The sequence below is a fragment of the Dermacentor silvarum genome, chromosome 5, assembly GCF_013339745.2.
Source record: "Dermacentor silvarum isolate Dsil-2018 chromosome 5, BIME_Dsil_1.4, whole genome shotgun sequence".
NCBI lineage: Eukaryota > Metazoa > Arthropoda > Arachnida > Ixodida > Ixodidae > Dermacentor > Dermacentor silvarum.
The window spans coordinates 14,475,289-14,501,397 of NC_051158.1; the positions used below are offsets into that span (position 1 = coordinate 14,475,289).

Consider the following 26,109-nt stretch of genomic DNA (forward strand, 5'->3'; position numbering starts at 1 on the left):
TAGATTGTCGGCCGCTTGGCTGTGCCGAACGACGCTAGCTGAGGGGGATGGAACGCTTCGGCTTGCATGCGCGACGGCATTCCAAGCGCGTTCCCGACGCATTTGCTATGCCGATGCCAGACAACAGACCCCGGCATGTGGCGCTGCGGCAGTTCACACCGTTTTCGATGCACGCGGCCTGCCGCGTGCATCCAGCGGCCGTGGCAGTGCTCACGACGTCGGCTTTGAGCGTAAGGATAAACCTTGCCATTGATTTCAATGCTACGAGTTCTGCCGAAATTGCAGATTTTTGGCATTCTGTCCCAATCAGAATGCAGCCGCGACGGAAATCAAACCTGTGGCCACAGCATGCGTCGGCCACATTGAGGCAGCAGACTAAAGCAGCATAACTGCATTACTGAAGAACTTCAGTACAATACTGCAGCACCAGCGAAACGGCAGGCACCAAAACACCAATGTTGATTGGAATAAACGTTTTTATTTCAGTTTTTTCCTTGGAAGTTCGGTAAAAACAACAAAATCAAGGGGAAAACAAAAAGGGAGGGAAGAAACGTTCTCCCACCTCCTCCTTTCACCACATGATCATCTCCTCGAGACATAAAAACGAATTTTCGATGATCTTTTCAGCCCAGACAACAAAAGAACACAGGGCACGAGTGTGTCAACCGCCACCAGATTTACCTGTTCAACGAAAAAAAAAAATGTCTGCACTTTCCACTTTTCTTGTGCTTATATAAAACCTTTAAACAAAAATGTTCACTGCTCTCTTTTTAGATAAACACAGTCAACGAGACAACCTAAACAAGAAACGCACGTTGCACCTCCAATGCACGACAAAATTCTGGGCATATTTTGTATGAAACGAAAATAAAGCACGATGATATGCAATAATCGCCAGACAACCCAAAACCCATGCATGGTGAACTGCGAAAAACCCTGCAAAGAAAAGGAAAATTCTCCTTATGGCAAATAAAGTTCATGTTGCAGGATAGCTCACACGACAAGCGAGTGACTCAATTATCACCAAAAGGGAGATAAAAAGAGGGTGACCCAAGTGTGGTGGTCAAAAAAAAAAAAAAAAAAAAAAAATAATCCACAGTATAAAGAAAAGGCAATTGTACATATTTACTATATAAGACAGAAGAAAGAGCAGAAGGCTACACACAACAGTATAAACAATGTGCAAAAAAAAAAAAAAGAAATCCAGGGAAGGAGACGGCAACAAAATAGAAATTGGCAGAAGTCTATACAAAAGAGGAGGAAGAGAAAAAAAATAAGCGTCTCTCCATCGTCTCGGTAGACTGGTCGTTTCCGGTACGACTGTCTTGACGGCTGGTGCGCTTGCTTGTCCTGTTCTCAAGAGTCTGCAGACAGCCCGAGAGTCGGACCAAGCCCAAAGTAGCGCGAACTTGTGTGGCGACCCATTTACTTTTTCATTGCAGTGCACAAGGAATTTGCCCAAAGGAAGGCCCTCGCGTTTCAAGCTAGGCTGTGCAGGAGGCAGTGGGAATCAGGTTCTTGCCAGCTAGCAAAAACTGACTAATGCCAGCAAGACATTTCTTTATACTGGTACCAGGCATTTTATAAACCAGTACCAGAAATAGCAGAAGCAAAATGCAGTGGTATCAGGGGAACTGCACATACTGACAGCAGTTTTAAGAGCAGAATGAGAGCACGAGTGCCAGCAACATGCGTTCTTAGGCTGGTACCAGGTGTTTGGTAAACCAGTACCAGAAACAATAGCAGCGGGATGTGCGGTGGTACCAGAGAGCCTGAACTACCGGCAGCAGTTTCAAGTCTGCAGTCCAGCAGCAGAAGTGCCAGAAAAATAGTGAATGGACTGCCGATTTTTTCATAGACTAGTACCAGAAAAAAAAAAAACATGCTGATACCGAAGACATCAGCAAAACATACTGCAGATGTTCATAATTTACAATAATAACAAATCATTAGGCTGGTACCAGCAGACACTTATATACTGCTGATATGCTGTAGGACAATGGTACCAGCTACACGAACCGACAAACACCTGGCACCAGGTACATGGCAATATGCGACTGCATTGAAACAACGCTATGGCCAGAACTGATGTATTCCACCAGTTAGCAAGTACATGCAGAATGGCTCTATATTTAACAAACTTTTGAGCTGCATCAACGTGCACAGCAAAATATCTGCAACATAGACTCCTGGAACGGGCCATAATTTATTGGCAACTAGCATTTTGTGCCGGCATCCATTCCCACCACCACCGCAGCCTTCCAACACCTCCTATCACCTCTTCCCGCTAGTGGTCCTCCAAGGTGGGGGCAACACGTTGGCCGTCTTTAAATCCGTGTCTCAACCACGGCCTTGCCGCGACCCCTCAAACTCTTGACCACCTGTCCCAGGCGGAACAACACCACCACGTGGCCTTCCCCCTCGACAAAGCCCATGTGCACTGCATTGCCACTAAGGGACACCCTTGCACAACACAGTTGTCCGTTTGTTTCGATGCAAAGGTTCCGAGCTCATCTCACCACACGGCAAAATGGAAGGCGTGGGCCCCGAGCTAGAGTCATCAGAAAAGGCTTTTCTACAGTGCCGGAGTCGCGTGGGAAAACCTGCAGGTCTAGAATGCGCCCAGCAATCCAAGCCACGACTGGCTGGTGTCACAAAGACGAAAGTTAGTATGAATGGGCGTGACCTCAAGGCCACTGCAAACAGACCTGTTTAGTCTAGGATAAATCTATAATGAACAATGGAATATCCAAGCGAGGGCGTACATATGTTGTAACCTGGCTCAGTGCACTCCATCTGGCCCGAGTACAAGTCTGGTCGTACATGCCAAAAACATTTTATCTCTCTGGCCACAGAAACGGCCAGAGAGACTTGGATCAAGATATGGACTATCCCGAAAATGGAGCGAGTGACTGGCACAATCAATCAAGCAACTTGCACGATGGTGCTTCTCTGCACACTTGTAGTTATATTACTTGAAATTCCAGCTTTGCCCAATAAGATTTAGCCTCAAGCAATTAATGTCCTTGGTAACGGTGCAGAACATTAAAGCGAGAGCTTGAAACAATGTGGATGTAGAAGCAAAGGGCACAGAAAAGGCAGCTGTCCTTCGCTTTTCCTTGTGAATCCACACTGTTCCACACTGTCTATTCTCAAAATGGCTCCTTGACAACCCGCCAACGCTGCAATGCTAATGTGACGAGGCACATGACAGCGGTGCTGTAGTTACCCTCTTCTGATGACTCTAGCGCTCTCATTTGGGCCTGACTCGAGTCCCGAGCCGACTGCAGACGGCGCACTGCCGTGGGGGCCGCGGTCATCCGCCCGCGGACGACGGCGCAGCTGCTCGGTCCGCTTGTTTGGCCCGGCTGACGCCGCGCGCGCCCCCCTCGCGGCGCCGCTGTGGGCGGTGGCGAGGTGAGTTGGTGGAGCTGGCGGCGTCTTGCTGCTGGCAATCCCTGGGTGGTGGTGGCGGCTGCGAGCCGGGAGAGTGGCACTGCTCCGGGGCTGCTCCCAGTCATTCCACCACCCGCAGCACCTTCCCAATGGCAATGGTGCGACCTGTGGCAGACGGCAACAGTGACCAGTGAGCCTAGTGAATCAAACTTGTAACTGCCTCGAATCTTTCCAGAATCGAGCCGTTCGTTTCCATTTTATCAAATTTATTGTCATTCCAGGGTTACCTCATGAAAACGTTAAATCTACCTGAACTCTATATATGCCAATCTTTAAGTCTCACTCTTTTTCACAAGATTTATCATTAAGATTCAGGTTTAAAAGACAAAATTTTTCGGTACCCTAGCTACATACCTCAAGGTGACCACCATTACAAAGTATGTCTGCAAAATTCTACTAAGTTGTATTAGAGTGTACTAGACAATGGTCGAGTGGGCCGAACGGCGCTCTCCCGCTGAGGCGCCATTTCTGGTACTGCCCCGCTGAGGGGCAGATATGCTTTACTTGTTTGAAGCGCCAAGCAGGAAGGTTACATGTTTCTTCGTCTGCGTTTCGCAAGACCTGCTGATGGAAAACTATATGTGCAACATTGCACACAAGAGATACATCCTGCTTGAAGAACGAGAAAAATATTAGTTCTCCAAAGGGAACCGTACAATAACATAGTACAATGAAAGCCGACACTGCGGCTGCAATGCACGTGCAATCACCGAGCAACATTAAAAAAAATGAAGAAGAGAACGAAATGTTTTTATTCTTAAGACATAAATACATGTCATATGCAATTATGAACACCATTTGAGCTGTCTGAACGCAAATACCAGCGCGCAAAGTAGTACGAATGACCCTGCCGAGCAGTATCGCCAGCAGGTTCCAACGGCGCGGCCTTGATGCGGGCCAATCGACTTCGATCGCAGCGCCGCCACAGTATTTTTTCACGTCGGGCGCCTCACTGCAAAGCATGCGCCGCCCCAGCCGCTCATCCCACTCAGCCGTATTCTAGTACGCTCTAGTTGTATTAGTATCACTTTTTTGTACCGCCGAATGGCGCCACCCTTTCAACTCCATCACTGACACCAAAAAATTCAAGATCACTTGCCTTAAAAGATTCCAGATATGTTTTTGTGTGTGTTTTACTGTGTATTTCATGTATATTATCCTACTCCTTTCTGTAGTGCTTTCGGGCCCAGAAAGTATGTTTAAGAAACAATCAAACAAACTCTTTATAGATGAGTGTTGCCCTGTAGGCAATGTACCACAACAATATTTTTTGCAGAGAGTGGGAGTTTCAGGCTAAATGTCCATGGCCAACACTGAATGGCAGGCAGCAAACAATTGTTGGATTAGAACAGCAACTAAGGACGCAGATGAAGCCTGGTGCATGACTCGTCCTTCCCGCCTTTATGCAGAGTCAGAGGACAAATTTGATGCAAGATCCTCAGCTGCAGTGCTAATATAAAGCTAATGCAATGTACACCTCTGTTTCTTATCCAATGAAAACTGCCTGTAGAAATTCCACACGAAGCCATAGGTGGCTTGGGATGAAGCTGACTTCCAGTGTTTTGGAATGTGTTGCCCACAAACCTATTACTGAAAAGTATCTGCAAACTGCAATGATTATGCTCATTCTCAGTATATTTTGCACATTTAAAAGGGAAATACGTTTTTTCCGTTTATTTATATGTCTCGTCCCAAAGGGTAGAAGCTACTGTCACATGTCCTCCGAGAACCTAGATTAACATTGCAGATGTCCACTGCTGCTTTTGCCAAGCTCGGGAGAGTACAATTTCCCAGGGCTATGGAAGAGGACGCGACCACGGGGTACAAGCCTCCAACGAAGCCCTGGGGTGGGCACTACCAGTAATCAGAAATTGCTACATGATTAAGGCAATAATAGTGTTGTGTAATAGCGTCCCGCCCATGCGCCGATTGCGAAAAAAAACAACAAAAAACTATGGGGTCTTACGTACTAAAACCACGATAGGATTATGAGGCACACCATAGCGGGGGGACTCCGGAATAATTTGGACCACCTGGGGTTCTTTAACGTGCACCTAAATCTAAGAACACGGGTGTTTTCGCATTTCACCCCCATCGAAATGCGGCAGCCGTGGCTGGGATTTGATCCCGTGAGCTCGTGCTTAGTAGCCCCAACACCATAACCACTAACCAACCACGGCAGGTTCACCGATTGCAAGTTGCAGGCAAACTGTTGGGGTACAAACCTCCAATGAAGCCCTCGGGTGGGCACTAGTAATCAGAAATTGCTACATGATTAACATGATAATGGCATTCTGCAACCGTGGTTCAAGAAGCAGACAGAAAAGCATTTGCTGACCAAAGTGGTCTTTATTGTTAGGGCACATTTCGTCAAAATTTGGACAAGGACAAAGTTTGGACATGGAGATAGAAAACGATATTTCCCTCTCTATGGCTGGATAACAAAGGAGAATTGGTGGAATGTTACCATATTTACTGAACTGAATTTCATTGAATACCCTCATTATCGGTGTATTTTACACATTTAGTTGAAAAAAATTAACATTTTATTCAAGTATTCTTATGTAGCATCCTTGAAGTGTTTTGCAGCAATTGTGGCCCGCACCAGACAGCAACAGGGACCTGTCAATTCAAACTCGAGTGACAATCGCACAGCAACAAAAAATTGTACAGGAACCAGTTCAGTTCAGGAACCAGAAGCAACGAGTGGCACAGCACATACCTTCGTCCCTCAGAGTGAAGCGTCCCATCTGGGGGAACTCCTTGAATGGCTCCATGCAAACAACACCCGCGCATTCCATGCGCATGATGGCAATCTGGTCCTGCTTCACAAACCGTGGCCGCGTCTTGCTTTTCTCGCCTGACTTGCGGTCCACTAGGCAGATGATAGTCTGCAACACAGAGATATGCCTCTCTCAACACCTTGCGCTTTTCGGGGCACACAAGACAATTCCTTGAACAACTATCCTTACTGGTGTTTGGCAAAAATTTATTTTTTGCACATATAACCAGCACCAAAATTCAAGAACTAGATTCAGCTTTCTGGTTATATGCGAATTTTGCCTTGAGGCGTGGTTTAACCACAGTGTGCACCACCCTGCTGCAGAGCCTTACCTTAAGACAATATTTTTCGCCATCCCAAGTTTCGTTATCACTTGCGGAACCCCCATCCTAACCCTACCCCTACTCCCCTCTCTTTTCGGACCACCATTTTGCACTTCGGCTGTGCTAGTAGGTTGGCAGACAATGTACACTTGTGAGCAAAAGTGTACGGACCACAGGGTCGGCCGAAAAAACTTAATTTCTTCTTAATTAATAAGCATAAACTGGAATTGACACTAACACTGAGAAGTTCGAAATGCCAATTTAGGACTGCAGTCCCCAATTTCAGGTTGCGTTCACAAGCAGAGGAAAAAAAAAATCGGCTTTATCGTGCAACCCCTGTTCCGTATACTTTTGCCCACGGATGTACATGGTGCCAGCAGTTCTTAAATGTGCAGCAGAAGCTGAAGATTATCAGCGTCACTGAAGATGTGGGGAACAGAGCCACTGGACAAATGTACGACATAGACGAGTTGTGCATCTACAAATAGAGACCATTTACAAAGGTTATAGTGTTGCACACAGTTATTTCAACGAGTTATACGCAGAGGGAGGTTATGTATGGAAAAATATAGTACACATCAAATGTACAGAGCTTTTGAAGGTGGCAAGATTTTCATGCTGTGCAGTGAATAGGCCTTGCACTGTTTTGAGCCTTGCTGCATGCCATGGAAGCATGCCATGTCTCGTTCCAAAGGGTAGAAGCTAGTGTCATGTCCTCCGAGAACCTACACTGACACTGCAGATGTACAGTGCTGCTTTTGCCAGGCTCAGGAGAGTACAATTTCCCAGGGCCATGGAAGAGGACGCGACCACGGGGTACAAGCCTCCAACGAAGCCCTGGGGTGGGCACTACCAGTAATCAGAAATTGCTACATGATTAAGGCAATAATAGTGTTGTGTAATAGCGTCCCGCCCGTGCGACGATTGCGAAAAAAATTATTGGGTCTTACGTGCCAAAACCATGATAGGATTATGAGGCACACTGTAGTGAGGGGACTCTGGAATAATTTGGACCACCTGGGGTTCTTTAACGTGCACCTAAATCTAAGAACACGGATGTTTTCGCATTTTACCCCCATCGAAATGCGGAAGCCGTGGCTGGGATCTGATCCCGTGATCTCGTGCTTAGTAGCCCAACACCATAGCCACTAAGCAACCACGGCGGGTTCACCGATTGCAAGTTGCAGGCAAACTTATGTACAGCTGACTTCCGTTAATTAGACTGATTAATTCAAATTTTCGGTTACACCGATCCTGAACGAAGATCCTGCCCGGCACCCATGCATTTCTATGAACCCAAACTTGTTGAAATGTGCATTTGTGCTTGTGTATCAGGGGGAGAAAGTTGCATAAAGCAGCTTGACGGGCCTTATCACCCCTAAAACAAGCACAGGAAGCAGAAAACAATGGTACATAAAAGTACATATGCGATCTTTCATAAGAAATAATAAATTTACACAACACGAAAACTAGACATTTTAACTGTTCAAATAAACACATCCTTTTATATAACGCTGTTTTTGATAAAGTATTTAAGTTGTTGGTTCGATCCTAAAATTGACCTTCGCCGTATAATTCGAACTTGGTGAGTCAGGACATACGCGCCTGACCCCAATGGCGACCCCAGTAGCGACCAGTTTAGTGACAGCATCTTTCTCGGCAAAGCTTAGAAGACAGTAAATGCATTGTACATGTCACCTGCTGTCGAAAACTCCCATTTTCAGCCTTCCCCAGAAAGATTTTCATGCAATAACCATAGCTCACAATGTCTGATTATGGTAATCACCCGATTCTAATGCGAGCCTTCTTTTGTTTAAAAGCACATTTGGCTGAAAATTGCCTGTTACGAAACATCGACCGTCTTCGCAGTGTTTGTATGCTTTACCGCATAACACAAATTCATTGCGGCAAAGCTGACTTTAAGAACGGGTGCTATGGTGCAACACATATTAGACCCTTGCCCATTTCTCTTGCTAAAAAATTGAGTACGCGTTAGATTTCTACTTTGTTTGTGAGCTTTAATGTTATCCCTACGTTAGTTTTTCTATTTTGGACACACAGAAAGCGGGCGCGTGCTTGATTATTGAGCGTGTTAAAATCGGGCAAATAGTGCCAAATGAATCAGTGCTGTGTTTTGATTTTTTCTGCATCTTGTTTAATTCGACTGACCAGATGATTCTATTTTGTCGGCCCAATCAGGGGCAAATGAACGGAAGTCGACTGTACCATATTTTTCTGTGTATAACCCGCACCCCCAATTACAACAGCCCAGAAGAAATAACTGCATACAACACTAAAATCCTTGCAGAAAGTCTCCGCTCGCAAATGCACGACTCGTCCACATCGTATCTTTGGCCAACAGCCAGTGTGCAAACAGCAGTGCATGAACGGTAAACTCCACGAAACACAAGATGACACATATCCAACACACAAGAACCTGGACTACGCTTGTTTTGGCACTGTTTGCAGATGATCAGTGTGCGAGAACCGGACCACAGCATCAATGTTCAAAATAATTATACTTATGCAAGGCCTGGCCCATTTTGTCATTGCTCTCTGGTACTAATTTTACGAGAATAAAATTTACACATTAGCAAAATTTGTGGTTTATCCCGCCGATTTTGTTGTAGCGGGATTTGACTGTATAGCAACCTTAGCTGTTGAATTTGCAGATTGTCAAATGCAGTGGGGGGAACGTGCAAATATGAAAGCCGTTGCACAAGCACTTGAAATGTTTTACGTTACAAAAGGCAGTGGACAATCCTAAATGAAACTTGGAGTAGGATCAATTCTAGCCCGACGCTTTACACACACACACACACACACACACCAATGATCATCATCATCAGCTTATATTTATGTCCACTGCAGGATGAAGGCCTCTCCTTGCGATCTTAAATTACCCCTGTCTTGGGCTACCTGATAACAACTTGCACCTGCAAATTTCCTAACTTCAGGCGCAAGTTGGTGGAGTGGAGCAGAGGTAGAACCGGCTTCTAATCTGAAGGTCGTAAGTTCGAATCCTCCTCCAGTCCACTACATTTTCAGGCATGGAGTGGCGCCTGACACAGGCAATATATATATATATATATATATATATATATATATATATATATATATACCGTAAAATTCCGAGCAAGCGCCCCCACCCGTGCAAGAGCCCCCCCCCCCCCCCCCCTAACTTCACTGCTAATTTCAAATTTTCGCGCCGTTCCGGAAATTTGTACCTTGACTGAGCACTCCTCAATGGCAGCGTGAATGTGCAGCACGGCGCTGTAGCCAGGGCAGATGATGGACTTGTGTTCCAAGATGACCACTTGCGCGTCAAACACCTTGGCCACCTTGCACTGGTTCACCACGTCGCAGAGCACAAACCCTGGAGACACTTCCTGCATTTGCCCCAACCAGGACACCGTGTGTCAGCAAAGCTTGTTCTCGGTCCACAACAGAAGAGGCAACAATGACGCCCACCAACACACTGGCAGATGAAAGAAACTTTGCTGGAAAAAGAACGCAACAGCCTTGCTGGACAGCAAAGCTGAAAACTAGAGCTTGGACAAAAGTGTGCTTAAGGGGGGACGTGGTAATAAAAATTAGCATTACTTATTTATGAACCAAACTTGATAAAAGTTGGCATGCTTATTTAGTTTCTTCTCCTGACTCTAAAAATGCAGTTAGTTTTTCTGTAGGTTCATTATTTCATTACATAATTAAGAAAACAATGTCAAATAACCGCTGCATAAAAATAGACAAATGACATATGGACCAATAGCAGAAAGCACAAGCTACACAACATAGGAAGCACTTTTATGATTGGATCAATATTTCTTACTTTATAGTAAACTGAACTCCATTGTTTTCAACATGGCCATGCATTAGTCACACAAACGACAAACTTAAAAAACTTCAAACCAAGAAACTTAAAAAACTGCTTCCTATGATGGGTGCTCCAAACATCTAGCTTCATGCTGCAAAAAGAATTAATATTCTATCTATGATAGTTACTGATATATCACGGTAAATGTCTTGCTGGGTGTGCAAAATTAGTATTCTGAGAAAATCAAGAAAACAAACAAATGTCACATTTAATTATGAAAAGTCACAAATGTCTGCACGTACACACTCCCAAAACATTAGTAGGCTCCTGGGGCATAGTCAGTTTGGGTATTAGCACCTCTGTGGCGCTTTTTGAATAAGCATTGCACATTTTCTGCCGATGCACGCTTGTTTTCAGATGCAGCTGATCGGCGCCGGTCTTTTTCGTCCATGCGCTGCATACACTTTTGGCCGGGGTTCATCAAGAGTTCTTGCAAAATGCTTGCCGAGGTTCTCCTGCAGCCAGCATTGAATTTCATCACTGCTTCCGCCACAGCAGCCTCAACGCTGAAGAGTGAGGCGTGCCGCTCCTTCGGTGCGAGCGCCCATATTAGCGAGTGCAGGCTTTCATTGTTCTGTGTTTTGCCTCGCTGGCAACGTTCAAGCAGCCTCTTGTCAGAGAGCCGTTGGTAAATTGGCAGTAACGCCTTGCTGACTTGAGTCGGTAAATTGTAGTGGTGCTTCGGCACAGGTTGGCCTTTGGCCTTAGCAGCATTTTGCCGGCACCAGGAATCGGGACCTTCTGGACAAAGGCTATGATTTGAGGTGACATCATTTGATGTTACGTGATAGTAGCTTGCCATCACGGCCTTCTCCATGGCGTCAATGTCACCAGTGTGGGACTTCAGAGCCCATCCATAATAAGAACTCAATTTGTTGACCAAATCTCCAGTCAACCTTCCTCTTCCACCAAGTGGCTCTGAGCCAGGCCCCTTGTGCTTTGACAGGGCATTACGAAGTGCTGTCCCCATCCTTTTATGGACATGGTTGATACAATCCTCTTTGTCAACTTCGATGTAGCCATATACTTTGGCCTCCTTTAGGGCCAAGAAAGTACGGCTGTCACCGTCTGACAGCACAGTTGTGTATCTCAGGCTGTGCTTTTCCAGCGATCTGTTGAATAAAATGAGGCCAGCCTCCACCTCCATTTCACCAGCCTTCTTATCCGTATTTTTCTGGCACTCATGGCTGGCTTTCCATTCTTCGTATGACGGGTCACCAACTTTTGGTCCACGCTGACAACCGGCACAAAAGTTGCTCAGCACAACGTAGTCCAGCACAAGTCCGGTAAAAAGTTCAATGACGGCGCCGACACCGATGTGCGAACTGTGCCCGCGAGTCATCCAAGACCCGTCATACGATACAGCAACGTTGCCCGGGTTGCCGAAGTTTAATTGGCTGTAAAGCTGCCGGACCGACTTCGCGCATTCAGTTGTAAGCGTCTCAGCTGCCCGGGTCGCGGCAGGCGTCAACTTTGTTTTGACGTACCGCTGCCACGTTTTCGTATGCAGCCCGCGGTGCGATATATTCATTGCTGCGAAAATATCGTTAAACGCAGTTTGCCGATTGCTGGTGCTCTGCATCGCGCGCGCAGCCAGAATATTAATGGTAAACGGATTCACCTTCTGAGTCCCATTCACGCGCGGCGAGCTCCATGCTGACGCTTTGTCGCCGCATTTCGAGCATGTGAGCACCAGACTTACTGCAAGGCCGTATTCGCGCTCCTTCCGGCTGATTTTCGCGCTACCGCCGCATGTATTACAATTCATATGCTCCAGCAGTGCGTTCACGATTCCAGGCACACCACGGTGAAAACAGTATTGTCAAGCGGGTCGGCCGCGACATCGCCAGCGGACAAGATCTCCGACTTACGGCTCACTGCTGCGGTTGACGCGAGCTCTTGTAGTTTCTCGTCGGATCTCCTGTCGATTATCTCCAAATCTGCAGGCGTCAGCATAACGGTGTCACGACGGACGCGGCTGGCGTTTTCGTCGCACCTACTCGTTGTCGCACCATCTAGGCCTAACGCTCGGTCGGCTCCATCGGTTCCGTCGCTTGACGCCGTTATTGGCTCGTCCTCAACGACTGGCGACGCGGTGGGGCGTTTTTTGAAGTTCTCGAGCATGGACTTCTTCCTTTTCTTTCCAAACTTGTGTTTAGAGTCAAACTTTCGAAGCGGAGGAGGCATCGTCGCGGGTAGTCACACAATGATCGTATCGAACATGGCGTCACGCACTGCGCGTCTGTAGCAGCTAGCAGACAGCTCGGAGTGGGCCCAACCAATCACGGGGCGTTATCTCGTCACGTGCACGCGACAGCGAATGAGAGCGCGCGTTTCATCTATTTTTGCCGCCGGTTTTTGTATTGAACCAGCAAGCCTAACGAAGCGGCAGCGCGCGATATTTGAAGCCGAAACCCCGTTCTTTCAAACGAGACCAAGATGGCCGCCCTCAAGGCACTGGCATGCGAGCGCGGCGTCATTGAATGTGTGTCGTTTTAGCGTCGACACACGCGAAAAATCAGGTGCCCTATCTGTTTTTAAATTGATGGTTTGGCTGAAATATGAACTTACGAGATTGGAAACTTGGCAGAGAGGGAGAATAATAGATGTAGATTCCAGAAATGCTATTTTCCAAAATTCGTTTTTTTGATAATTTTTTGGGTCTAAAGACCCGTGTCCCCCCTTAAATGTTGAAAAGATAAAGATGAAATTATTACAATCAAATATAATTGCAGTCTAACAAGTGTTTCACCAGTGACCAACTAAGCAATGAAAACACATGCTCCATTCTAAAAACGGGTTCCCCAGTGCTGCTACTGTGCAACTACACTAACGATACTGAGCTTCAAGTTCGTTGCTAAAGCTAAACTGAAATTTAAATAAATGATTATAAGGCAATCAACAAGGAACTCGTAAAGCACTGCAAAAAGGTATGAAAGTCAACGTTTGAAACGAAAGATACAAAAGATTTCGCTGCTCCAAAATGAGGCAAGAACATGCACACAATGTCCTCCAACAGGCAGGACAAGACTAACCTCTTCCTCTACGCCCTTGAGCTTGACTTTGACGTTCTCCCCCGACGTAATCACATTGGTCTCGTCCTCGTCGGACCAGAGCTGGAGCACCTCAACAGTCCGCCGGTTGGGCATCAGCAACAGCTGCTGGCCTCGCCTTGCCGACCCGGACTCCACTTTGCCCAGCACCACTGTGCCCATGTCCTGTCGTAAAGATTGCATCCAGAAGTGTTACGCTGGCTCATGCAAGCCATAGAGTTTCCTACAAACATCACTTGAAGGACCTTCGGCACTAATTTCTACGGAAGCTGCAAGCATGGCAGTTCAGCCAGCATGAGAAAACCTCGTTACTACGAACACCACATTAACAAACTTTTCAGATTAACAAAGTTTTCAGGGATCACTCCCGGGAGTGTCGATAGCTGATGAAAGAGCCAACACAGCCCACGCATCTCTGTTTGGCCATGTTTCCATGTGTTTTAACTTTACTTTCAGTCTCACTTTACTCTCGCACTTCGTGAATCGTCACAAGTGCTTGTCACAAGGAAGCTGCAACCTCTTGATGTCGGTGTGAACAAAACTGCTTCTACACGAATACGAGTGGCTGGTGGCGGAAGACCGCAAACATACGCCAACCGGGCATGCAAAAAGAGCCTCCCTCATGGTTGTGCATGGTTGGGAGCTCTCGACATGGGTGGCTGCTTCACGCAATGTCGTGGCACAGTCGTTTGCCAAATGCTGGATTTTGCTGGATGACTACATGCTGTGGGACCACAGCAGTGATCATGACGGCAGCACTAGTAAGGACGAGTAGTGCAGGGGCTAATAAATTTTTGTAGTGGAATTTCACCCATGGGTATGCCTTTTTTTGCCCGACATGCAATGTCGGGGGCGCATGTCGGGGGCTTGACCTACATCTGAGTTGACTTACAATAGTGCAAATATGGTAAGCAAAACTTTCCCACTTCGACTACTGCAAAGCCGTCTATGCAGGCGCACACCTTGTACTTGTCAACAGCAGGCATTCGAAAAGGCCCGTCAGCAGACCGGCTGAGCGGGGCCAGGCTGTCGATGTACTCGAGGAACGGGGGCCCCCGATACCAGGGACACACTTCGGGGGGCGCCACCTCCTTCAGGTAGGCCCCCGTCAGTCCCGAGCAGGGCATGAACGTCAGCTCAGTCTTTGGGTTGAAGCCACACTTGCGAAGGTATGGCACCAGCTTTTCCTTGCACTCGTTGTACCTGGAACCGGGCGTGGAAGGCAGGACACAATGACGGTGCAATAAAACGCCAAGATGCAACACGATTCAGGCATCAGCACCACCAACACCAGTGTGGTAAAGGTTTAACACTCTCCAATCAGCTTTCTTGCCATCTGTACAGACCAGAATATGTTACTCTAGTACGCTCGTTTAGAGCAAGTCCAGTTAAGGGGGGACGTGGCAATTGAAGTGGTCAAACTGACCAAAATTTTCGATTATCCGATTGATTTCTTTCCGCAATCCTCCGACCTTGATTTACCTCGTGGTGAAATATAACAAAATACGCTACAAAAATCAAGAAAACAACACTTTCCTAGAGTGCTGTCATCAAAAATTGTGAAAAAATCTGGCTTTGATCTCCATTTTCTCAGCTTTCATTTTTTGTGCAGTTGCTTTCAGTCATCCCAGTGCCATTTCACAACAAATGAAGACAAAATCATGCTGTCTTTTGCACTTAAGATTCTGAAACATTGATGAGTGCAACAAAGCTGTCCATTTTTATCTGCACCTCATAAAAGAATTTATAATTTTTTTTTTTGCCAAGATTGTTAGCAAGACAATATGCATAGGAAAGTACAAAAAACAATTTGGTGCAGATTTCGGTATTTAGAAAATAAACCAATAGCACTTATTGCACAGAATGGGCCTTGGTGAACATGCTGATGTGAAAATCTTGGAGAACTTATGTGTAATTAATTAATTTGGGGATGACCATTAGAGGCTGTCAAGTGGTGTAACTCAATAACTATAATAGCACAAAACTGATTTCAGTTATGATATCAGAACACATCACAACGGCATGCCAAATTTCATCAACTGACTTCCATAAAAAAAAAAGTTTTCACTGCCACGTTCCCCCTTAATCTCGACCCCAGCAACCAGCTGGCAGTGCAATCAATATGATAAAGGGGCAGTTGGCGACTAAGTTATGGCGGGCAAACAATGGCGGCAAGCATGCAATAACAGGCTGAGCATTATCACTAGGGATGTGCAAATACTTGAATATCACTGAATCAAATAGCGATTTTTTGAATAATTCGATTTACGAATCGAATATCTACTATTCTATTTCTAGAATATTCAATATATTTCCAGTAGAGGCTTGCGCAGTGTCACATGTCACATGCACTGTGGTGCCTCTCGTGCTTGATGCTACCCAAGCGACCGTTTCCCGTCGTTTTTGACGCCGCATGGGCCGGGGCCTCCTCTGTCGGCACAAGGTTTGCCCGGGTTAACAGGACCAATTGAAATGATAACGCGACGGGAAGAGAGGGCACATCAACAAAAACAGCGCGCATTTAGTAATCAGGCTGATCAGCCGCCATGTGGTCCGCAGATTGTGTTGGATATCGTGTGGCGACGAACTTTACATCGCTTCAACAGCCGCCGATCACCGTCTCCACTGCCTAAAATTTTGGTGCAGCTTTCGTTAAGCTGTGCCTTCTTGCAGTCACTCAAAATGCAGTGAAATAGCTTTCAAGCTCAAAAAGAAATAAATGAAAACGAAAAACATGCCAGCAAAAAACCAATACTCAGCCTAGTAGCCCAGCTGTTTAGTGCAGTTGGAAAGCCACACCTAAATATGGTTGAAGGAAGTGTCCCCCGAGAACCTACACAAACACTGCAGAGGTTCAGTGCTGCTTTTGACAGGCTTCAGAGAGTACAATGTCCCAGGGCTATGGAAGAGGACGCGACCAAGGGGTACAAGCCTCCAACGAAGCCCTGGGGTGAGCACTAGTAAACAAACTTAATAGCCAATGACCGATTACTTGGACAGCACATCAGACACGCTAGGTTATTCGGAGTAAGTACAATTGCCAACCACCTCTCTCTTGAATGCCACCACTACATTTGTTAAAAGTGATGATTAGCACTTATGAAAGCATAGACAGAAAGACGGAGTGGCAACTGACCTCTCTTCGGACCATTCCACTGTGGGGTCATCCATCTTGTTGACCAGGACGACCAGGTGTCGAACCCCAGCCGTCTTGGCCAGCATGGCATGCTCTCGCGTCTGGCCCCCTCGCTCAAATCCCGTCTCGAACTCCCCCTTGCGCGCCGAGATCACCAGCACGGCCAGGTCGGCCTGGCAGGCGCCTCCAATCATGTTGGGCACAAAAGATCTGTGACCCGGCGCATCCAGGAGGGTGAAATGCTTGTTCTCCGTCTCAAAGTATGCACGGCCCACTTCCACAGTCTTGCCCTTGTCACGCTCTTCCTGTTCATAACAAATGCACAACAAACCATAAAACAATGCTCACCTAAACAACTCATCGTGCATGTACTTTCTATACCTCATGTCATTGTCTGCATTGCTAAGCATTTACACTCAGATGCAATACCTTCCCGAAAGAGCTGTTGCTGTTGGGTTAGCCCGAGCAGGTTTGTGCAAAAATTAGTGAACGTTGGCATAAAGAGACCATTGCCTAAGCGCAGCTCTTCACATACTGTAAACATGGTGCATATGTAAGGTTTGAAGCTCTAAAGCAACAGCAAGGCAGTGACAGACAGTATAGTTGGATTCTCCTTGACCACTTCAGATTTCTTTAAACCTATAACCACGAGCAAGAGAATGCAGCACATGAATATTTGATAAACTTGACAAATAAGTACACTGTAGCCATACAAAGCCAAAAACGCAAAATAAACTGGCCTATCCCCAACAGATATAGCGCTGCACACACCTCCTTACAGCGGTATGCAGAGGAATCTCCACTCAGCAGTTCTGCTGCATGCTTATGAAAGCCTTGACCACTGCGGTTTCTTTGCAACGTTCAAGACATCCCACAAGTCCTCCAAAAACACAGCCGCAGGATTGCCCATGCTCATAAGCACAGCTTCATCGTGTGTTAATAGTTCTAGATTTATCACTTTTGTCAGCAGCGGATGTGATGACCCTGGGAAGCTAAAGAAGACCAGGGCACAGGCTCACTGATCACAGCTGAATAGATCAGACAGCCAGACGGCCTCACCTGATTTGTGTCTAGTGCCCAGGAGAGGTACCAAGATTCTCTGTTCTTTTCTTTCGCTTCCCGCTCGTACTTTTCCAACGTTCGCTTGTCTACCATCCCTGTTAAATATCTGCACACACAAAAAAAAGTGCAAGGAACATGAACAAACACCCTGGAAATATAAATGCAATGCTGAAAGACCCAGCAGCAACCATGACTGTAGTTACTTATAGAAAAATTGGTACAACTTATGCATAGAAAATCATCATGCTTAATACATGCTCAATAAACATGGCTTTGTTCCGGCCTTACAGCCCACACAAGTAAGACCATGCAAAAAGATTCAGCATTTCATTCAACTAACAGGACATTATGGAAAAATATAAATGAAAAGGGACTCGACTTACAGAAGCTGGCCTCCTATGGTAGATTTGCCGGCGTCTGCCAAGAAGAAAAAAAAGAGGCTTATTATTAAACAAATTTCAGATGCTGGCCTTGCACTTCCCAGTGAGAACAATGACACTGATCTATGTTTCCAATAAATGAAATAATGAATGCAGAACATGCATAGTAAATTTCTACACAATGTATATAAAAGAATTTATACTGATACAAAGCACTAGGCAGGCACTTGTAACGAACGTTCAATTGATCTAAGGGACCACGAATCCTTAGAGTGAAAATTATTTGTACGTTAACACACCAACACTACAATAACACATAAAAGACCTTTCAATCTCCTCAGTGAAAGCAGTGTGCTTGAAAAACATAGAAACACACAAAACAAGAGTGCTGAGTGCTCCTGAGTGCTGAACTGCAACTAACAATGACACACAGTTCATGCCTGTTACAATGAATCCACACACAATGCACTTCCAGATCGATAGGGAAACAGCGCAAAAAAAAAACTCGACAAGACAAGAAGGGAGACACACACCAGCGCTGACTGACTGAATTGGCGGGAAATCCAAATCTAATCGGTGTCTATTTCTTGCCCATGTGCAGTGATCTACCCTTCTTTTTCTTTTTTCTGGTATCTGTGTTCCTTTCTGAATAAAGAATTCAGTCGTCAGTCAGCACTGGTGTGTGCCTCCCTTGTGTTTTTTTGCGCTCTTTCCTTATCGAGTATGTACCGACTAGCCCAAGCCTCTACCGTCTTGCACTTCCAGTTATAGACCATACCTCTGACTCAGTTTTGTCCTACCTATATTATTTGTGCAAAAATTCAACTTTTTATAAATTACGCATATACAGTGTACTTTGCTGCGGCGACATGTGCATGCAGTAGTGCACTGCATGCAACTATTTTCAGCCAGATGCTAAAAATGCAGAAACACACTTTCCCTTTGGGTACAACACATTAACGGCAAGCTTCCACTGTGCCATGCGACGACCCTTTCCGCCATTTGAAGACTATCAGTCCCAAGCTAGGCCAACTGTCTGCTTTGTTCTTAACGGTTCAATATATTGCATCTGTCCTCATTTTGCATGCACACATTTCTGAGTGTTCTGTTCTATGCTCTCGTAGCATGGAAGGAGTCGCTACTTCTTTCACGCCGGAGAGATGCGAGCACACACAAGGTCTGTAGACATTTTCCTGCTTTGGTTTATCTGGCATTTAATTACATGAATTACCATGATGAATACCTATATATTTCACATTCAACGCTTTATAGTTTGGTTGCAACTGCATGCAGTGAGAGTAGTCTCTAGTCTTCAAAGCACTGCCTGTTTATATGAAACGGAGTATAAATTGTGAACGACCAAAATACCCACACACACTTCTCAACTTGTAGGGACACAGGAGTGATCATCCAAAATTTTTCTGTACTGTAAATGACACCAAGGCACTGCAGAGAGCTTATTATCAAATGCATTTGAGTCGCTATATTGACAGTTATGCAACTTCAATATGTTCACTAAGCTCCACTGCGAGCAGACACGGACAAGAAATATCACGGAGCAAGAAGAGACACCCTTGTACGTGGACAACCAGAGGTAAAAATAATCTATGCACCACAGTTAGACCTCTGGTGCAACTACCAGAGCACGACAGTGCCAACACGCGAGGGGCTGGCGTACGTACCAACGTGGCCAATGAAGACGACGTTTATGTGCTCTTTCTTAGGACCCTGGTCGTCGTCCTTGGGCGGTTTCTTGCGTGGTTTGGAGGTGACGTCCATGCGTTCATCCTCGTCCCCCGTCGAGGGCGTCTGATCACCCCCGCCTGCGTCCTGAGGGCTGTCCTCCAGCGTCACGCATTCCCAGTCTGCAAAGCACGTGTGGGCAAGGCCCGCTCAGTATAACGCGGGTCGCAACTGTAACACTTAGTGCATTTTTAACAGCAACGAGTTTCACTTTATTTAGCTCAAAGAACGTAAGGATATCGTTTAAGGCAAGGGCCTCGACAAAAGCAAACTCAAAAAGGAATATCAGTGGTTTTACGTGCCAGAACCATCATATGATTATGAGATGTGTCATAGTGGTTAAGTCCAAATTAATGTTTACCACCTGGGCTATTTTTAAGCATACATTTCTAACGTGCAAAAGCATTTTTGCCCCATTAAGATGTCGCCGCTGGGGCAGGGAACTGAACCAACGACCTCATGGTCGGCAGTGCAATGCCATAACCACTACGCCGTCATGGCAGGTAACAAAAACGGACAGACTGCACAAGGTTAGTAGTACTCAAGTCCAGTAATATGAAAGAACAGTGCTTCTAATTATACAACACGAGTTCTGTAGCTAGACTCCATAGATTCAGTAAAAACTTAGCACAACAAGATATGTACAAAAGCAGCAAGGTGTGCAATATTTCAGCAATAGTAACTGCAGTAGAAAACTGAATAAAAGGAACAAGAAAACATGGCAAGGATGTTTTAAGGTCAGCTGTAAGAGAAGCAACACTATCAATGACTTCACAGGCAACTCTTAACGTCAGGTTTCTCAAGAGAACGTGTAGATTAGAGTCAATTTCAATGAGTGAGGGTGTTTCCAATGTCATATTTGAAGGACATGTTACGAGAGACGCTACAGCTGGGCCTTACTAATGCTACTTGAATGAAACAAACATACGTTGGCTGATGTTGGTAGTGTCATTTAATGGAATAGCATTTTTAATCCCATTTGTGCATGCAAACGAGCAGCAAATCACAAGTGACATGAGAAGGAAACGAAGAAAGCAACAGTCCCAGTCACAACATAGTTTGCAATTTGTGCAGATTATTACCGATGGGAGTGGTCACACACAGTGTATAATAGCGCAGAAGACTCGCAATTACTATAGATGAGCATACTTCCAATGAACGAGTTCATGGCACTGCTCAAAGTGCTTGCAAAGTAAAATATTTCTTGAGCAAAAGAATCCCAGGGGGGTTTGTCTGCCCGGTGAGCTAATATTTAAGGAAACAACCTCTCACCGCTTGAGGACAGCCTGCCTAGAATCAGTAAGCACAGCATGGTGTAGAAAGTCCAGCAACATGCACCGACCCAATGTCGTGTTATAGCAAACGTACTAGTACTCCCGACACAACATAGAAAGCCAGACTGCCATGTTACCTGCTGGAGAGTCGTCCATACTTGCAGAATCCTCCTTGTCACTGTCTTTCTTGTCTGCAAAATAGAGAAAAGAATAAGTCGCGTACATCACCAGCACCCCAAAGATGCCATGCGCTCATTGTCAGAACCAATTAAATATAAATTAAGGCACACATGACAACAAAAAAGCTTTGCATTGCAACTTTTCACCAAACCACGCATTGATAAATCTGCACCTAAAGGAAACTCGAGATCCTCAGCAGGCCACACCCCGACTAACTTTGCAAGAATCTGACGAAACATGCTCAACAGTTTCTGCACCATCACATCTCAGCTTACATTCAACACACATTGCTGCCGCAATGACATGTTACGCCTACTGGTTAGTTTTGCTAACAGCATCATGCTGCCATTTTGACCAACGTGTGAAACTAGGAAGACAAGCATGGCTGATCTAAAACGAAAGGATGACCCCAGCTAGCATGTTCAAAGCCCTATTGGTGCAGACACTGACATACTGATGCACGCAATAGTCTCGTGCCACACTGTTCTTCCAAAAATGGTTCGCGAAGAGAACAGAAGTACTACTGACAAGAAGGCAACTGTGACAAAAAAAAGTGAGGTCACCCTACGAAAAGGTAGTAAGGTCACCTCAGGCCACACTGAAACCAAGAAGCTAAGGAAGTTGGCGACTAAATGGGTCCTAACAAGAGGAATCTCATCGAAAGCTGAAACTCAAAAAAAAGAAGAAAAAAATGCGCACAGTCGATAGATGATTTATCGTGACCAGCACTACCAGGCTACCAGCCTTTTGACTGTCGGCACCTCAAAGCAAGCAAGACGCAGTGCGCCACCGGCAAGGACAACGTACTCACGTCGCGTAACGCGCCTCATCCTGCACGGCCTGGTCCTAAAGGACACGGTGAAACCGTCCAAACGCTGCTGCTTCGCCGAAACTTGCCGCAAAAGAACTGCGCACTCGCTTGTCGCGACAATGCGGCAGCAGGACACCCGAAACCTACGAACGATCGTTGCCTTCGACGTCGCCCGACCGCTGGGTTATTGTCTCCAAGGCGCGGAGGAGAAAGCGGGCTGGGAAGGGCGACGATTACGTCGCGCACCGTGAGCGAGGCACGCCATACGAACATTCCACAACACCTGCCTCCGAGATCTCCGAGCTGACAACGAGGCTTGCCGTGCCGAACAACCACGCGCTCACTTATCGCTGGCGATACCGCGTAACAAGGTCGTTCGACATCTGCTTCGGGCGAGGTCTTTGCCGTCGCGTTCTTGAACTAGATGCCGGCGAGCTCCTCCGCTAAAATCGCGCCGGCTGCGCGAGGCTCCCGTTGTTGAAAACGTTGGGCAGCCCGAGCGGCACAAATATTTTAACATTTCCGCAACGTCGCGTCACGTCCGAACACGTATAACGTTTATCACGTCAATACAACTACGACAACCTGCCATTGCACATCTCCTGTAAGGCGCACGTTTCAGCTCGAAAGATGCTAGGCCCTGGAATGTTGGCCAACAAGTCACGTGACGCACAGATTTGAAGACGTTTTTAAAGCTGGCATGATTCAAGAAACTGACCCAAGTGGTACGGGTTAAACGCGCTGTCATCGTGCAGATCTGTATCCACTAAGCAGCAGTTTTCTGACATGTCCAACCACTACCACGCGATAGCTAGGGCCATAGCGACATCGGCGAAAACACCGATGACCAGTTGGTAATTAGGCAATTATAGCGCTCTGTAACATTTGTATGGCCTACGTTAACTCTGGTACACGTGGCAGTTGGCGCATGTTCGCAGTCACCTGTGTAAAAATGTTGAGTAATTCTGTAATTCAAGCAAGAAACGTTCTGCACCGGCGGTTTAATGCCCAAGCAATAGTAACGTTATTGTAGTATTTACACACAAAGGCTAGAGCAGCTCTAAAAAAACTAAGCTCAGTTCAAGAAATAAATGACAATTTCGATTTACCCAACTATTCGCTGTCAAGGAAAGCGAAGGAAAAAATGGCTGTACTAAACAGGGAACCCCAGAATTTTAGCCACTGTGAACAAGCGCGCGACTGATTACACCAAATATTCCCCGAATTCCTTTGCCGGCGCGTCAATGGCCTCATTACGTCGAAATACGAACAGCTGCCGGTAACGAAACCGTTATAACGAAGTCAAGCAAAACAATATGGCAGCTAGTTGCCGTGCCACAAATCACGTCCCAACTTTGGCAGGTGTTGTCTAGTTTAGTGTGGGACACGCAAAAAAAAAAAAAAAGTGGGGGGGCAACGACTTACGACAACGAAATGAAACCCTATCCGGCCCATCCGATGATGGCCGACCGGTATTTGCTTCAATTTGCGAGCTTCCACGTCTGACAACTGAGTAGCGCTCGCTCTTCAATGTTATCACAACTTTTCCCCACAAGTACACCCCATGCCTTAGTAACCAGATAAACCAATATTTACTGGTTGCGCGCCAAGCTGCAACTTCGACGGCTTTGCGTACAATCACACTGCGAAAACAAGTTTTCAACAACTCACGCAGCGCAAGACGGGACCAGCGGGTCCGACGAAGTCCACTTCGCACACCGACTGCCCCCCCTCACCAAAAGAGAAAAACCAGCGCAAGAACACCCTCCGAAGCGACAGCCGCGCCTGGCGTAAATGGGGAGGGGAGGGGGGAGAGAGAGAAAAAAAAAGGAAAGAAAGAAAGACCCGACAAGCGAACTTTCTTATCTCGTCGGAAGAAAAAGCTCAAGGGAGGCGGGCAGTGGTGGAAGCGATCACACGGCGAGACCCCGACACGAATGAATCTAAAAACAAACCGGAGTGTAGCGCGTTTTGGCATGAACTGCGCCCGTGCCAAAGTCGTAGCGGCGACTACGTCAGCGGCGCGAGTGGCACTGGTTTTCTTTCCTTGCGCAACGTCGGACTGCCGGGTGACGAAGCTACTACGTGGAAATCGTGGAAGGAGAGCACGGATGGGAAGGGGGAGATTATGTAGACATCGCCGGAAAGTGGCTTTCAAAACACGCAGAGACGCCGATCGTTTTCGAAACCTGCGGCACATCTGCGGGCGCTTCGAGTTTAGAAAACGCAAACAATCGCAAGAAGCGGCACTACGCCGTCCAAGCAGCCGACATCGCAACCGCCTGGCAGAGCAGTCACCCAGCAGCACGTGTTAGCCCGGCGAACGTAACGGCAGCTGCGTTTTGGCGAGAAGACAGGATAATTCCACGAACGTTACGTTCGCTCAATCGTGCTCGTCTTACGACGTACCGTTCATCGGACTAACTATCCCACGGTGAGTGCAGGTATGCCAGCGCGTCACACTGTGACGAGAAACGTCACATCAGCCAGCAGCCATGTTCCGCTCGCAGGCAGAAACCACGTGTACCGCGGAAAGGCACGGCACTGCGAAAGGAGAGGGCGGGGGAGGGGTGTGCTGGCTTGTCGGGGTCGCTTTTCACAACTCGAAAATCGGCCGCCGTATCGCGGAGCTCCGACCCTCCCAATCACTGCGACGGCGCCGAGCTAATCCTCCTCGTCGTCGTCTTCGCAGGGCTGCGGAGGGCGACGCGTTTGCGAGGTTATTGACACGAGCAGCAGCTTTTTGAGGGTGCACACTGGCGAGAAATCGGCCTCCGAGCAGCGTAGGCCTACCGTCACGCCGCGCGGCTCGCCGAAAAAATGAAAAGCCACGATCTCGTTCACGCTGTCACCTGCGAAGCGATCGCTGCGTATTCGATGTCAGGCCGCTACATTCGCCGTGCCACAATAATCGGAGCTCCCGACGGGGTCGTTCGGTAGTCACGGCCCGAGTACGGATAGCCGAGGAGTGACCCCCCCCACCAAGTGTGGCCAGAAGACATCGCCGTCTTACCTGACGGCGAATCCTCATTGCCTTTCTCCGGAGGGTCCAACTGTGCCATCTGCAACGTGGCGAAGGAAGGCACGAACGGCGGCGCGTCCACGTTCAGCTTGGAGAACGACTTTGACATTTCGTCGTCTCCGTCGGCGTTGTTGATCTCGACGCTGTGGTCCTCCCAATTGTCCGGCGCAACTTGCGCTTCGGGAGACGATGTGTCCATTGTGAATCCTTGTGTGGTTTCTTCCCTTTTTTTACCGTCGTCGGGGAGCCTCGAAGAGCACGGATTGTTCGGGGGGCGGGTGGGAGAGAAAAAAAATGCCTGTGTGTCCCTTTTCACAAAATAAAACGCGGCGCAGCAAGCACCCCAACTCCACCAATTCACCGCGGCGCCAGAACACCACCGCGTGTGCAAAATTAGGCTTGAAAAAAAGGAAAGGGTAGAGAGGGGCGCGAGCCGATCGCGAGTGCGAGACTAATTTGCGCGTGAAAATAAACTTTAGCTTCTTTCAATTATATTACGAATGGATAGTACATAAATTGACCGAATATTTTTCGTGGTATCAGCTTTAGGTATTAGAACAGTTTTAATGTCAAATGCACTGCGTGCTCCGTTAGTTAATTAAACGGTTTTTTACGTAACCCCGTTGCAACCTTCTATTTAAAACATTCCGTTATAACGACAATACATTTATTTAAAAACGCGTTTGTGTGGAAACACAAATAAACATTTGTGTTAAGTAGCGAAGAAAAACTGTATGTGTTAAGTTGTAAAGAAACAGTGACGTCAAGTTTATAAGAAATATTTCAAATTTTTTGTAACACGCGAACGCAGCTACCAATTACGGAGCTACCGGTACGTTCGATTAGCCTGCACCACGTAAGCCAGCTCACAAGGTGTTGCACCCTGCGTTTTAGCGGTGCGACAATAGCGCTCGCTGAACTACGCCGTTCGTTTCAAAAGGTGCAGGGCTGGTTCAACATTTTGCTGCATACACTCCACTGTCGGTGCCGACTTGGTGCAGGCGTACGTG

General features: G+C 46.8%; 1 protein-coding gene across 4 annotated transcripts; it reads right to left on the reverse strand.

Annotated features, from left to right (window-relative positions):
* Positions 1-458: 458 nt before the first annotated feature.
* LOC119452910 (eukaryotic peptide chain release factor GTP-binding subunit ERF3A) lies at positions 459-25,499 on the reverse strand. Of its 4 annotated transcripts, XR_007466973.1 has the most exons (12): positions 25,091-25,499; positions 21,224-21,277; positions 19,752-19,934; positions 18,073-18,106; positions 17,687-17,795; positions 16,628-16,932; positions 14,454-14,694; positions 13,474-13,656; positions 9,789-9,950; positions 6,179-6,347; positions 3,045-3,561; positions 459-3,008 (listed from the first exon to the last, which is right to left on the reverse strand). XR_007466973.1 is itself a non-coding variant. In XM_037714868.2 (11 exons), exons 1-11 carry the CDS (start codon positions 25,296-25,298, stop codon positions 3,518-3,520), a joined length of 1,692 nt encoding a protein of 563 aa, XP_037570796.1. In that variant the 5' UTR covers positions 25,299-25,499; the 3' UTR covers positions 459-3,517. The 4 variants fall into 4 exon arrangements, 3 of the variants coding, with proteins under 3 accessions (XP_037570796.1, XP_037570797.1, XP_037570798.1); XM_037714868.2 differs by having other exon boundaries at positions 459-3,561; XM_037714869.2 differs by lacking the exon at positions 25,091-25,499 and adding an exon at positions 24,487-24,509 and having other exon boundaries at positions 459-3,561.
* Between the last annotated feature and the right edge of the window lie 610 nt (positions 25,500-26,109).